Raw genomic sequence first — 15412 nt, 5'->3', positions numbered from 1 at the left:
TGGTGTGGGGACAGGGGATGTGCATTTACCGATGGACTATTGAAGCGTTCTACAACCTTGGCTCGCTTCTTAATGGACATCGTGCCATCCAGGCGGACATATAAGTACCTGAAGGGGGATTTGAGACCCAAGAAAATAGAGCTTCAGTGATTGGGGAAAAAAAATTTAAAAATAAAAACTTTTTTAAAAAGACCCAAGAAAGCAGAGTGAGAGCTACTGAAGGGATTGAAATAACCATGCTTGAGGCCCTAAGCTCCCAAAGGCAGGGGCAGGGAGCTAGAGGCCAAGACTCTGTCCTAAAGGCGTACCTGAAGGACTAGGGGATCTTCTACTTGGAGATAGAGCTGGGGCCATCACAGCAATAAGGGAAGATATCTTTAGGGAAAGCATTTATGTGCCCAGATCTTGGCCCACATCCACAAATCAGAACTAGAGGGGCAGTAGGGGAGGGGTACATCCCCTTTGGCATCCTGGTTAGGCTCTTCCCTACCTTCGGGCCCGGCACAGCTTCTCAAAGAGATCCAAAGTCTGGGTGTAATTTGACACCAGCACTACTTTGTCACTGCTACAGCTTCGGGTCACCGCCAGAATGTAATCCAGGACCAGCATCTTACCTGGGAAGAGCAGCAACCAGCAATCCCCTACTGGCTATCCCAATGGCCCAGGCACTCTTGATATCCTGCCTTGAAACAGGACAGCCCTAGCACAAAGACAATCTCCCACCCTCCTCCTAGAGAAGCCCACATACTGGTAGGAAAAGGGTCACCTGACAGCTGGGGCTCCAGGGCCTTTGAGCTATAACCAGGAGGGAAGAGGTCCAAGGCACCCACAAAGCCATCCTCCTCTTCCACACACTTATCATGGATTAGAGCTGGATCTGGGAGAAAACAAAACAAAACCCAGCTACTTTGTTTTCTGAACAGTGTTCACTAGAACTCCCTCTAGAAGCCTAGCCCAGAAGGCCTTCCTCAATATCAGACTTGCTTGATCTTCATCCTACCAAATTCCAACAGGATACAGTTGGTGCCATCTGGGACAATGGATGGACAATCTCACTCACTAATGTGTTCTCCCAACAAGAAGGGAGCTATAACAGAGCAGGCAAGGTTTCTTTGTTATTTTTCCTCCTGCCCAACATTGTATATGAGCATGTGTACATGCAAGCACTCACAAACACAGTCGACATATCCCAGGTCATCAAGCATGGACTGGACAGAAGATGAGTTCAATTTTCCAAAGCAAAGGGTCTGGTAAACAGAGTCCACAATGCAGGGTTCGTGCTTTGGGTAGGGTTGGAATCACATGTGGCCTCTATGAGGATGACTCTGGACAAGTTTTAGTGAGGGTTGCCGGGCCACTACAGGAACCTACCCTCCCTTGCTCACTCTCACAGAGGACACCAGGACACAAGCTCAACTCACGATTACAAAGCTTCTTTAGCGAGGTGATGGAAGAAAGGGAAGACACACTCATCTTGCCCTCACGCAATTCTTCTGCTGGTTTGGCTTGTCTCAGAAACCTCTTGTATAACTCAGTCTGAAGGGGTGTCAGCCTAAAAAAGGCAGCTGGGTCAGTGGAAAAAGCTAGACCACCCTCCTGTCCTCTGAGAGCACCTTGAGAGTCCAGCCATGCTTCAGGAGCTAGGCTTTGACCCACTCACTCCAGATCTTTCAGTTGAGTTCAGTACCTACAACAAACGACCTGCTCAATCTTCACAGGCAGATATTTAGAAAGGATATCAGAAGTCCTCCGTATCAGGCATCTAGAGAAAACAGGGTAAAAAGGCAAGAGACTGGTAAAATTGCCATGCTAACTACGGGAATAAAAGCTACCACCCAAAGGACCAAGACTAGCCCTCTTTTACAGTATCAAATGTCAGAGACTGGTCAGGCGCAGTAGCTAACACCTGTAATCCCAGCACTTTGGGAAGCCGAGGCGGAGGATCACCTGAGGTCAGGAGTTCGAGACCAGCCTGGCCAAAATGGAGAAACCCTTTCTCTACTAAAAATATGAAAATTAACCAAATGTGGCGGCAGGCGCCTGTAAACCCGGCTACTCAGGAGGCTGAGGCAGGAGAATTGCTTGAACCCAGGGGGTGGAGGTTGCAGTGAGTCAAGATCACCCCATCGCACTCCAGCCTGGGCAACAAGAGCAAGACTCCGTCTCAAAAAAAAAAAAGTGTCAGAGACTCATCAGACCTATGTCAAACACATCTGTATCAGGGTCTCAGTTATGGGAACAGAGACCTTCCAAACATTCTAGCTTAGACAGGCAGCACTTTCTCTTCCCCTTCAACACGCTGCCTAGTCTTCAAGAGAAGACTGAGGCTTCCCATTGAGACAGGAGCTCTAACAGGAAAAGCAAGCTGTAAATTACTGAGTCCTTAGGGGAGTTTCCGCTTGCATTTGTCCAAATGCCCGCTGCTACATGGCTAAATGGAATTAAGCATAGACCTCCTGGGAAGACCAAGAAGGATAGGGATCAGGCACCTAAGAAGCAGATCTTAAGAAAACACCAATTCTTCCTGCCATCTAATTTTTTTTTTTTTTTTTTTTTTTTTTTGAGACGGAGTCTTGCTCTGTCACCCAGGCTGGAGTTGCAGTGGCGCATCTCAGCTCACTCCAACCTCCGCCTCCCAGGTTCAAGCGATTCTCCTGCCTCTCCCTCCAGAGTAGCTGGGACTACAGGTGCACCCCACCACACCCGGCTAATTTTTGTATTTCCCCATGTTGGCCAGGCTAGTCTCGAACTCCTTACCTCAAGTGATCCACCTGCCTCAGCTTCCCAAAGTGGTGGGATTATAGGCATGAGCCACCACACCCGGCCTGCCATCTAAAATTGGTAGGGAGAGGTAGCCAGGTAGCCAGGCAGTTGTTGGGAAGGGCAGGAGGACTCTTTAGAATGTAACCTATTAAGTGCATACCACCTCTGGACAAAGGAGTCCAGAATGTGCCTACCCCCTGGGTTATGTAAGTTCCCTGAAAAAGTAAGTCCTCTTAGCCTGGGAGCTACAAACCCCTTTCAGATCTTCTCCTACCTGTCACAGAATGACTATGGGGCCTGGGAAGAGAAACCTAATGCTTCAGGTCTGAGACAAACTGACAGAAAGCTTTGGAAATACTAGTAATGCTTCAAAGTATACTTTGCTCAAGAAGTCCAGCAGCATCAGAGAAGAGCTTCCTCAGCAGGCTGATAAACAGACCAAAACCAGACCAGAGCCCAGGCTAGAAAGAAAGCAGGAACTTCGCCTCCAAGACTCCTTTGTTTATTCAGTGGCCGTAGTTAGGACACAGATCCCACTCCCTTCCTAGAATCTCAGCCTTTGAGGGCTCTAGACAGGCAAAGCCCCCAAAGGACTGGCCATGGATGGTTTGGGAGGCAATTCTAATGACTTTGGTTGAGGTCATTACCTATTCACAATACTGGTGAGCTCCCTCAGCCGCTCTTCTCCTAGCTTCCTGTCTGCCTCACTAGCAGCAGCATCTCGACCCTTCAAAATTGGCAATTCAAAATGCTTCTTGAATTCATGGGCAGTCCCTAAAAACAGGAGAGAAGGAAAACAGAAGAATGTGGAAAAGGAATGATTTTCCCACAGCTAGTGATGGCAGACTACCTTCTCACAAAACAGCCTTCCTACCAAGAACAAGGCTAAACAAAATATAGGCCAATTTCTGTTTAACAGATCAGAGAGGTATCAAAGCAGTGAAGACCTGAAAGGCCAAATAGTGAGATGATAGGTGAAAATCCAAATATATAATTACTTAGAGTAAATGTAAATGGACTGAATAGTCACCTAAAAAGACAAACATGGCCAGAGTGGATTTTTTTTTTTTTTCCCCTAAATTGGAGTCTTGCTCTGTCACCCAGGCTGGAGTGCAGTGGCACAATCTCGGCTCACTGCAACCTCTGCCTCCTGGGTTCAGGCAATTCTCCTGCCTCAGCCTCCTGAGTAGTTGGGATTACAGGCACCCACCTCCGTGCCTGGCTAATTTTTGTATTTCTAGTAGAGATGGGGTTTCACCATGTTGGTCAGGCTGGTCTTGAACTCCTGATCTCGTGATCCGCCCGCCTCAGCCTCCCAAAGTGCTGGGATTACAGGCGTGAGCCACTGTGCCCAGCCAATTTTTTTTTTTTGAGACAGGTTCTCTCCCTGTCACCCAGGCTGGAATGCAATGGGACAATCATGGCTCACCACAGCCTCAGCCTCCCAAGAAGCTGGGACTATAGGCGCATGCCACCACACTCAGCTAACTTTTGTATTTTTTTGTAGAGATGGAATTTTGCCATGTTGCCCAGGCTGGTCTTGAACTCCTGGGCTCCAGGTGCCCTCCCGCCTTGGCCTCCCAAAGTGCTGGGATTACAGTTGTGAGCCGTCGCACCTGGCCACATTGAGAAAAATTAAAGATGACCTAAATAAGTTGAGGGAGCATATTAATACATTGGAAGGTTCCTTATTATAAAAATGAAAGATGTTTCAGAATTTATCTATGTTTCAATACAGCCCAGTTAAAATCCAGTTAGAGTTATTTTGGTGGGTATGGCAGGCAGTAGGGGTATAAATTGACAAGTTGATTCTGAAATTTACATGGGAATGCAAAGGGCCAAGAATATCTAGGACAATGTTAAGGAGTAAGAATATAGTTGGAGGCTGAGCAGATTGCTTGAGCTCAAGAGTTCAAGACCAGCCTGGACAACATGGCAAAACCCCACTTCTACCCAAAATACAAAAATTAGCCAGGCATGATGGTGTGTGTCTGTTGTCCCAGCTACTCAGGAGGCTGAGGCGGGAGGATCACTAGAGCCCGGAAGTTAAGGCTGCAGTGAGCCATGATCTCACCACTGCATTCCAGCCTGGGTGACAAAGCAAGACCCCGTGTCAAAATTTAATAAAAAAGAAGACTATAGATAGAATATTCACACTAATGAATATCAAGACTTATTAGGCCACAGTAAATAAAGCAGAGAAGTACTGGCACAAGGAGACAAACAGACCAGAGGAACAGAATAGAGTCCATAAATGGAGCAACACATATATGAACATTTGATTTATGAAGAAGGTAGCCCTGCAAAGCAATGGGGGAAAGAATGGTCTTTTCAATATATGATGCAGGGTGAACCAGATATCCAAACAGAAAAAGTTGGAAGCCAGGCATAGGGGCTCATGCCTGTAATTCCAGCAGTTTGAGAGGCTGACGCAAGAGAATCATTTGAACCCAGGAATTCAAGACCAGCCTGAGCAACATAGTGAGACCCCATCTCTATAAAAAATTTAAAAGTTAGCCAGTGGTGGTGGCATGTGCCTGTAGTCCCAGCTACTCAGGAAGCTGAGGTGGGAGGATTGCTTGAGCCCAGAAGTTGAGGGTGCAGTGAGCTATGATTGCAACACTGTACTCCAGCCTGGGCAACAGAGACTCTGTCTCAACAAACAAAACCAAACCAGTAGAATAAATCTAGTGTATTCATAACATGGAATAGTATGCAATTATGAAAATGAACGAACTACTGCTACACATAATGTGGATAAACTTTATAAACATAATGTTGAACAAAAGAAACCAGATATAAAGGAATACATACTATATGATTTCATTTATATAAATTCAAAAATAGGCAAAACCAACCTATAGTGTCAAGAAGGAGTTTACTGCTGGGGTGAAAGGAGAGGACAGTGATTAGAAAAGGGGCTGCCAAGTGAGTGTTAGTAATTAATCTGATGGTGGTTACACAAATGTGTTCACTTGGTCATAATCTTGCCACTCAGCAGGTTCTCTGCTTACTCTTGAGCACTGGCAAGTTGGGATGGTACTAACACACCCTTTCACAAATATATATGTGGTTGCCAGGGATTAGGGGAGGGAGGAATGAGGAGTTTTTATTATTATTATTATTATTTTAGAGACAGGGCCTTGCTTTGTTGCCCAGGCTAGAGTGCAATGGCATGATCACAGCCTCCTAAGTAGCTAGGACCAGCAGCACACACCACCACACCCAGCTAATTTTCTTTTTTTTTTTTTTTTTTTGAGGCGGAGTCTTCACTCTGTCGCCCAGGCTGGAGTGCAGTGGCACCATCTCGGCTCACTGCAAGCTCCGCCTCCCGGGTTCGCGCCATTCTCCTGCCTCAGCCTCCCGAGTAGCTGGGACTACAGGCGCCCGCCACCGCGCCCGGCTAATTTTTTGTATTTTTAGTAGAGACGGGGTTTCACCGTGTTAGCCAGGATGGTCTCGATCTCCTGACCTCGTGATCCGCCCGTCTCGGCCTCCCAAAGTGCAGGGATTACAGGCGTGAGCCACCGCGCCCGGCCGCTAATTTTCTTATATTGTAGAGACGAGATCTCACTATGTTGCCCAGGCTGGTCGTGAACTGGCCTCAAGTGATCTTCCCACCCCAGCCTCTCAAAGCACTGGGAGGGAAGGGGAGAGGAGTTATTGGGTAGATTTTCAGTTTAGCAAATAGAAAAAAAAAAATCTGAAGATGGATGATGGTGATAGTTGCACAACGTGAATGTACTTAATACCACTGAATTGTTACACTTAAAAATGGTTAAAATGATTTTTAAAAAACACACATCTGCCCAACACAGAGCTTGCTCTGAGGCCAAAGTTCTTGTAAGGGAGCTAGGATGTGAGAAGCAAAAATAATAATTCCACCCTCAGCTCGTCATAACACCACACCCTGTATAGCCCCTGCCACCTCTGCAATGGAAAAATGGCCAACATGGGCTTTGCTGAATTGCTCAGCAGATCCAAGGCCTCCCAATGGCTTTGCTACTCCCTGACAAGAGAAGCCTTCCTACAAGAGTGCCTAGTGACCCACATATAACTAGCATTCTCTTCTTTCTCTCCTCAGCTGGAGTTATACTCCCAAAGACTAGGCAGGGCTCCTCTCTGGTGTGGCAAACAAGGCTAGATTCTTACCTAGGATGCCGGAATTAACAAAATGTACCAAGCTGAAATACTCAAGCAGATCATTCTGGATGGGAGTTCCGGAGATGAGCACCCGCCGGCTGGTATTCAAGCTGTCCAGGGCTTGGTAAGTCTGATTCTCAGAGTTCTTGAGCCTGTGTCCCTACAAAAGAATCCTTATTCAGAGTGCAACGTGGCATTCTCTATACGGTAGCAAAGTCTCGTATAGACAGGAAAAGAGCACTCAAAAACATTCCGGGCCAGGTGCAGAGGCTCACGCCTGTAATCCCAGCACTTTGGGAGGCCGAGGCAGGCAGATCACTTGAGCCCAGGAATTCCACACCAGCCTGGCCAACATGGTGAAACCCCATCTCTACAAAACGTACAAAAATGAGCTGGACATAGCAGCTTACACCCATAGCCCCAGCTACTTGGGAGGCTGAGGTGGGAGGATCGCTTGAGTCTGGGAGGTCGAAGCTTCAGTGAGCCATGAGTGCACTACAACCTGGGTGACATAGCGAGGAACTGTCTCAACAAAAAACAAAAACATTACAGGTTCTAGGGCCTTGGGAACTAGGCAGGGGGCAGCATAAGAGAGGGTTTACCCACTTGACTATGGAGAATGTTAGGCTCAAAAGACAGACCTCTCGTTTCCAGACCAGCACTATACCCATAAAGCAGAGATTCCCTCTGTTCCTTTCCATCCCTTTCCCTGCCCCACCTCCAGAGCCTTGGCAGCCTACCTATACTCTTCAGAGATCATGTGGCCATATGACAAACCCATGCTTTCAGGGAGTCCTCCCTCTATATCAGCCTACCCAACTCAGAACCTTCTGAGCCAGACGCCTTCTGTATTAGACTCCGGGCCTTGTCTGGGCCATCAGGGTTAAAGGGACTTGGCCCAGGCTCCATGTCCCACAGCTAGTAGAGCCACAGAGCTTCCCTCTGCTTCCCTTTACATCTCTTCCCCAATCCCTATTCTCCCTGTCCTGTCCTCCCATTCTCTCCACACCTCTACTACTTCTTTTAAGCCTTTTTCAAGAAAATCATAAAGGACCACCTTCCCTCTTTCTCCAAGGTACATGGGCAAGATCAGGCCGGTACCTTTTCTATATCCAGCCCCACACTGGGTAAGGCGCACAAAACTCAACCACTCAACCAAGAATCAGCAATCAGTGTTGCTCCCTTGAGTCAGGCTTTGACAAGGCAATTAAACACAGACCCAGCTGGGCGCGGTGGCTCACGCCTGTAATCCCAGCACTTTGGGAGGCCGAGGCGGGTGGATCACAAGGTCAGGAGATCGAGACCACAGTGAAAATACAAAAACCTAGCCAGGCACGGTGGCGGGCGCCTGTAGTCCCAGCTACTCGGGAGGCTGAGGCAGGAGAATGGCGGGAACCCGGGAGGCGGAGCTTGCAGTGAGCCGAGATCACGCCACTGCACTCCAGCCTGGGCGACAGAGCGAGACTCCGTCTCAAAAAAAACAAACAAACAAAAAAAACAGACCCTTCACTGACTCTCCCATCTATAGCATCAAGTCCAAGCTCTTTAAGCTCACTAGCTTAGCATTCAAAGCCCTTCTCAATGAGACCCCAGTGAACTTCTATGACACTCTCCAAGCTTGTCACAGTCCAGAAAGCCTGACCTCTTCATCACTCCTAATGCTGGATTTCCTTATGTCTCTTTGCCCATGCCACCTCTCTGCCTAGAGCTCTTTTCCACAGGCAAGTTCCTCAGATGTCACCTCCTATGCAAAGCCTTCCTCAGTGACTCCAGGCTGCTTGTCTCTCTCACCTCTGTGCTCCTGTGGCACTATGTACATAATGGCTGCTACTATTTAGTGAACCTGTTTAATGTGGTAGGCATGGTACTAACTAAACAATTTACCTGTATTCTGTTCTGTAATCCACACGAATGGAAATTGTATTATCCATTTTAGAGATGAAGAAACTAAGATTTAGAGAGGTAAACAGTTATCCAAAATCATGCCAGTAGAAAGTAGCAGAGCTGGAATTTGAACTCAGGACCTGTATGACTCAGAGTCTGGACACTGTACCACTCTGCCCTCATCCATAATATATGTACTAGAGTGCTAATCACCCTCCTGTACTTTATCTTCTCAACTAGGCAGAGACCAAGATTTCTTAAGGCAGAGACTATGTCAGATTCACCTGTATAATTTCAGTGTATAGGACAAAGCTCAATGAATGTTAGTTGAAGGAAAGAATGAAATAATGACCAATGTTGCTATTAAAGATTAAATAAACCAGCAGGGCATGGTGGCTCATGCCTGTAATCCTAGCACTTTGGGAAGCGGAGGCAGGTGGATCACCTGAGGTCAGGAGTTCAAGTTCAGCCTGGCCAACATGGTGAAACCCTGTCTCTACTAAAAATACAAAAATTAGCTGGGTGTGGTGGCATGTGCCTGCCTCCCCAGTTTAAGCAATTCTTGCGCCTCAGCTTCCTGAGTAGCTTGTATTACAGGCATGTGCCACTATGCCGGGCTAACTTTTGTATTTTTAGTAGAAACAGGGTTTCACCATGTTGGCCAGGCTAGTCTTGAAATCCTGACCTCAAGTGATCCGCCCACCTCAGCCTTCTAAAGTCCTGGGATTACAGGTGTGAGCCAGTGTTTGGCCTAGAAATTTAATTAAAAAAAAAAAAAAATTATTAGAGGCTCCAAGTACTAGCCCTAAAAAAACGTTTAGACTTCTGAACTGAAGAGGGAAATGAGACTTGAAAGTCAGAGGAAATCACCCAACAGGTCCAGGGGAAATGAGCACCACCCATTAGATCTTCTAAACTGAAGCTCCCTGAGGGACAGCACTGTGAGATCTCCAGGGCCTGTCACACAAAAGGCACTTAATGAATGACCCAGCAAATGAAATGGGCTACCACACTATCCTGTCTCTGCAAAACAGAAAGCCAACCCCAGTTCCCTATTGGATCAGTCACTAAGGATCCACATGGGTCTCGATGAGGAGCACAGGGACAACCCTTCCATACCCAAGGCAAGCTTCTTTCTGCACCAAGCATCCAAGGCTGAGGGCAACAGGAAAAAGAGCCATGACTTGGAATCTCACACCTGCATTCACATTCTAGCTTACTATGTACTCGCTGGGTGAACCTGGGCAAGTCAGCACGCACTTCCCTGAGTTTGTCTCCTAATCTTTAAGACTGAGATGATGATGAGGTCAATCCCGCTGCTATTTATACACTTGTACAAAGTGCTCCCAAATATCCTTTCTCTTGATCTGGATCATATCCCTTTCAAGTAGCCCCTGTGTCACCCACTCTACAGATGAAGAAACAATCTCAGAGCAGTCTCATCTGTGGAAAGTCACGCTTGTAAGTGGCAAAGCCAGAGCTGATTCCATGTCTTTTGATTGAGGATCAAAGATTTTGTACATAGAAGTTATTATGAAAAACTGTGTTCCAGAGAAATGCGTTAGCTGGGAGGAAGACGCTGTGGGAGCTGAGAACATGAAAGCATGGCACCTTCCCTATCCAGGGTCTGAACAGGACAAACCCTCTCCCCTCCTGGAGTAAGATGACTATCTTTTCAGGACTTTCGGTTTCTCAGATCCCTGACAGTTGACAAAATAAAAGGTAAACAAGTAGAAAGGTAAACAGCCAAGGGGCTGCAGTGTGATAAGAGGCAGCGTCATCCCTTGTGCCCTGCACAGAGTCAGCTCATAAAACAGGACAGAGTGGGGAAGAAAAAAACACTAAGGAGAAGAAAAAGGCTGGGCACAGTGGCTCAAACCTGTAATCCCGGCACTTTGGAAAGCCGAGGTCACAGATTACTTGGGGCCAGGAGTTCGAGACCAGCCTGGCCAACATGGTGAAACCCCATCTCTACTAAAAATACAAAAATTAGCCAGAGTGGTGGTGCACGCCTGTAATATCAGCTACTCAGGTGGCTGAGGCAGGATAATCACTTAAACCTGGGAGGTGGAGGTTGTGGTGAGCCAAGATCACATCACTGCACTCCATCTGGGCAACAGAACAAAGATCCTTGTCTCAAAAAAAAAAAAAAGGTAGAAAAAAATTTAGATGCTCCCTAATCCTCAAAGGCTCAACAGCTACAGCCTGCCTTCCCCTCCCACAATGCTTCGGACCCGGCTCCTGGCATAGTCCCCCTCCACTGTGATGAAGCAGATGCCAGTGAACCACAGGGCAGTAACATGCGTACCTCACCTCAACCTGGTAACTTCCCTACTCCTACCAGGAAGTTAGGAGTCTGAAGACCAGCCAGACAATGACTGACCAGAAAATAGCTCACAACTAGAAAGCATGGTACCCAAAAGCAAGCTTTTTCCCCCTGTCCCCTCTCTGAAGTTCCTCAGACAACTGGCCTTATCTACAGTACCCAGAGCTGAGCCTAGCCTGCCAAATGGTTGACAGATAGGGCCAAGTCTTTCAGCCACCTCTCCACTAGAACCTCAGGGGTATACAAAGGAGCTCAACTCTCCCCAGAAGTTGCAAACAATGGCTATAGACTCAGGGTCGCCAAGTCCACTGGGAAGTCCTGAAAAATTCTCTATAGTCGGAAGCTCCCAGCCACCCTCACTGCTTCCTAAGTACTAGCCTCTCTACTGCCATTCACATATACTGGAAAAGGCCAGGAAGTAACTACGGCCATATTCCCTTAATCCCAGAGAGAAGGAACAAGGAGTCAACACAAACTACTACTACAAGGTGTATGGACTTTCTTATCTCTGCTTTTGTTCTTGCAAGTACCCCCCGCCTGGAATAACCACCAGAGCTTACATTTGCCAAGGTCTTATGACATACCAGGCACTGCGATAAGAGCTTTTTCTTAATAATATCATTTAATCCTCACAATAATCCTATAAGGCAGATATTATCACCCCATTTTACTGATGTAGAAACAGAGGTTCAACTAGTAAAGTAATTTGTTGAAGGTCACACTGCTGGTAAGTGGCAGAGTCAGGATATGAATAAAAGTCTCTAATTCTAGAACCTGTTCCCTGTGGAAGGAAAATGACATCTCAGGACCCCAAACTATGCCAAAGGGAAAAGTTAAGCTTGGGAACTAGTCATGCAAAAAACTGTCTTTCCTTTTGTTCCTAAACAGATAGCAGTAGACAGAAGGCCATGCCTCTCCCCAGGTGGCCTCCCTCACCCTGACAATGTAAATAAACAGCTCATTTTTACAGGTAGAAGACAAAGACAAGACTAGAAATCCTCCCTCCCAGACAAATGTGTACTTGACTTCTTCCTCTACTCTTTACTTAACTGTATGTAAAATGCAGATTTATTGAGCTGAATGCATAACTGATGGCTTCTCTTTCCCTCCAGATGCTCTTGCCCCTTTATGTGTGTTTGTGTGTGGTTTTTTGTTTTTTGTTTTTTTTTTTTTTGAGAAAGGGTCATGTGTGTCTGTGTATATGTGTGTTTTTTGGTTTTTTTTAATTTGTTTTTTTGAGACGGAGTCTTGCTCTGTCACCCAGGCTAGAGTGCAGTGGCATGATCTAGGCTCACTGCAACCTCCGCCTCCTGGGTTCAAGAGATTCTTCTGCCTCAGCCTCCCGAGTAGGTGGGATTACAGGTGCCTGCCACTATGCCCAGCTAATTTTTGTATTTTTAGTAGAGACGGGGTTTCACCATCTTGGCCAGGCTGGTCTCAAACTCCTGACCTCATGATCCACCCGCCTTGGCCTCCCAAAGTGCTGATAACAGGCATGAGCCACCACGCCTGGCCATATGGGTGTTTTGAGACAGGGTTTCACACCCCATCATCCAAGCTGGAGTGCAGTGGCGCAATCTCAGCTCACTTCCCGGGCTCAGCTGATTCTCCCACCTCGGCCTCCCGAGTAGCTGGGACTACAGGTGCACCACCACACTTGACTAATATTTTTATCTTTTTTAGGTAGAGGTGGGGTTTCGCCATGTTGCCCAGGCTGGTCCCAAACTTCTGGGCTCAAGTGATCCACTCACCTCAGCCTCCCAAAGTGCTGGGATTATAGGCGTGAATCATCGTGCCCAGCCCCCCTTTAAATATTGAAGTCCTCAAAAACCTCTTTGGAAAAAGCACAGGCTACAGATCCTACTGTAGTTTGTGTCTCTTTTTCCCCAGAGCATCCTTAACCTTGGCAAAATAAATCTCTAAGTTAAGACTTTTCTCAGACTTTCTGGTTTATATCCTCTAAACACTGCCACCCACCCTTCAAGGTCCTTCTTTAGTCCAGGGATACTGTCTGGAGACAACAAAGCCAATCAGTCCCCAGCATCTCACTCTCCTCGGAGTTCTAAGCATTGTTTAAGCCCTCTTTTGGCAGACAGTATCTTGTATTTTGGTATCACAGGCTCTCCCTATCACTTGTCTCCACGGCAGCATCCTGTCTTCAGCATTCCCCAGTGACTAGCACAGCCCTTGGAAGGCAATACTCAGTGAAGAGATTTTGACAGATTTTCTCCTACCACCCAGACTGCTGAGAGTCAAGTACCTCATCACATATGACCAGACCAACACTTCCTTTCTGGAGGACTCCAACATGAAGGCGGAAGGTCTCATACGAAATGATGAGGATGGGAGAAGGCACTCTGGCTCCACGCTGGTTCATGAATCCTTCTACAACAGAAAAGGTGTCAAGGGAACAATTCAGAATCTTTAAAAAAAAAAAAAAACCAACTCGACAGTTTTTTAATTTAGCCTGGAAACAACTGACTCCACTTCAACTATTTTCAATGGAAATTCTCTTTTCTGCTACCCCTGCATTGCCCTCCGCCCTGGCCATAAGTGAGCATACACATAAGAAAGCAGCAGGCTATGCAGGAGAGTGCAGCCATCTTTGTTAAGGCTCCATACCCAGTTTTTGGTCTATTTCATCCTTAGATCCTCCATCGATGGCCAGAGGTTGGATCCTCCCTCCAAGCCATTTCCCAACCTCGTTATACCAGTTCTTCACCAGGCTGGAAGGCGACACCACCATTGCCTTGTCAATTTCTGGCTTGCACTCTGGACTCTGACGCAAAAGTGTCCACATCAATGTGATGCACTGCAGCGTCTTTCCCAGGCCCATCTCATCAGCCATGATGCAGCCATGGCTGCCAGGGATGCGCCGACTGGTGACACACTCCCACAGGAATTTCACTCCCTAGAGAATAACAGCCTTCAGTCCACTTTGGCACCTACGCTGCTGCTGTCACAGGGATGGTAGTCTCCCAGGCTCAGCCCCTAGCCCACACCTCATTCCCCTCACCCTCATTTACCTCTCTCTGATGAGGCCGCAAAACCTTACTGAGAATAGGGTCAACAACCACATGGACAGGGAGTTTCTCCCTGAGAAAACACAGCAAAGAAAACAGTGTGCTCAGACATGGGCAAGGGAGCACCCTCAGGAAGCTGTGTCCTGCTGATCCAGAGGCAACAGAGGCAGCTGCCTAAGAGAAGACCTTCTTGGCTGATAAGTCATAAAACCATAGCAAATTCCTATTTTAGGAGTTAGAAAGTTAGCTCAGAGAGGAATGGGTTCCCTATGTCATCACCTCAATCACCCCTCCTCCTGAGTGAGCATCCTGGGAAGGCAGGAGGGGATGAGGAATGCCTACTCACTGGACATGACCACAGGCTCTTCCCCAGGCAGTCTCCTTCCCCAATCATCTACTCTCTGAAAACACATGCCAATCCTAAAGAGAAATCACACCAAAATACCCTCTACCCTCCCAAGTATGCATGCATGTACAGAGGACCAGAACTGCTTACAAAATACCAGTGCACATACTTGTCAAGCTTCAGCTGGTCATGGGCGCTCAGCGGGGGAGGCTCATACAGAACCAAGGCATCTTTTTCCAGGGGGTCATGGAGGGCCCGGCGGACCCCAGCCCTTTTCAGGCCCAATGCCCGAGAGCCCAGAGGACCTACAAACCAATAATCATTCCATCACCTGAACCTATGTTTAGGAGCTCCAGCAAGACCAACTCAAATACTTGTCCTTCACATAACATTTCTTGAGCTCGCATATGACCCTCTCTCTCTGAGAATGCCTCCAAACTCAGTTTGGGCATCTCTACATGACCATTATCCCATTCTGCTTTTTTTAGAGATGGAGTCTCACTCTATTGCCCAGGCTAGAGTGCAATGGCACAATCTTGGCTCACTGCCACCTCTGCCTCCTGGGTTCAAGCAATTCTCCTGCCTTAGCCTCCCAAGAAGCTGGGATTATAGGCTCCTGTCACCACATCTGGCTAATTTTTGTATTTTTTTAGTAGAGACAGGGTTTCACCATGTTGTCCAGGCTGGTCTTGAACTCCTGACCTCAGGTGATCTGCCCGCCTTGGCCTCCCAAAGTGCTGGTATTACAGGCGTGAGCCACCACACCCAGTCCCCAGAATTATTCTGCTTTGAATCAGAGCTTTTCCTGTTTTATTTCTCCCATTCCACTACAAACTTCTGAGGTGCCAGGTCTGGTTCATTTCAACTCAACACAATCCTGGGAAGGCCTGAAATTCTAAATGGGGCTTTCATAGAGCTTTCTGAGAG

At 47.3% G+C, this 15412-nt stretch overlaps 1 protein-coding gene across 2 annotated transcripts in view; it reads right to left on the bottom strand.

The window, feature by feature from the left end:
• RAD54L (RAD54 like) overlaps positions 1-15412 on the bottom strand; it is a 31820-nt gene that overhangs the window by 4091 nt on the left and 12317 nt on the right. For both annotated transcript variants that reach the window (XM_025390673.1, XM_025390680.1), the window contains exons 6-16: positions 14655-14790; positions 14143-14212; positions 13739-14027; positions 13377-13501; positions 6916-7066; positions 3411-3537; positions 1688-1762; positions 1422-1552; positions 767-877; positions 491-614; positions 30-108 (exon numbers count right to left, since the gene is read on the bottom strand). In XM_025390673.1, the coding sequence (XP_025246458.1) occupies positions 30-108; positions 491-614; positions 767-877; positions 1422-1552; positions 1688-1762; positions 3411-3537; positions 6916-7066; positions 13377-13501; positions 13739-14027; positions 14143-14212; positions 14655-14790 (1418 nt within the window). The remainder of the gene's footprint in view (positions 1-29; positions 109-490; positions 615-766; positions 878-1421; positions 1553-1687; positions 1763-3410; positions 3538-6915; positions 7067-13376; positions 13502-13738; positions 14028-14142; positions 14213-14654; positions 14791-15412) is intronic.

The sequence above is a fragment of the Theropithecus gelada genome, chromosome 1, assembly GCF_003255815.1.
Source record: "Theropithecus gelada isolate Dixy chromosome 1, Tgel_1.0, whole genome shotgun sequence".
NCBI lineage: Eukaryota > Metazoa > Chordata > Mammalia > Primates > Cercopithecidae > Theropithecus > Theropithecus gelada.
Note: the sequence above shows the minus strand (reverse complement) of the source record. Positions and strands in the feature narration are given on the sequence as shown.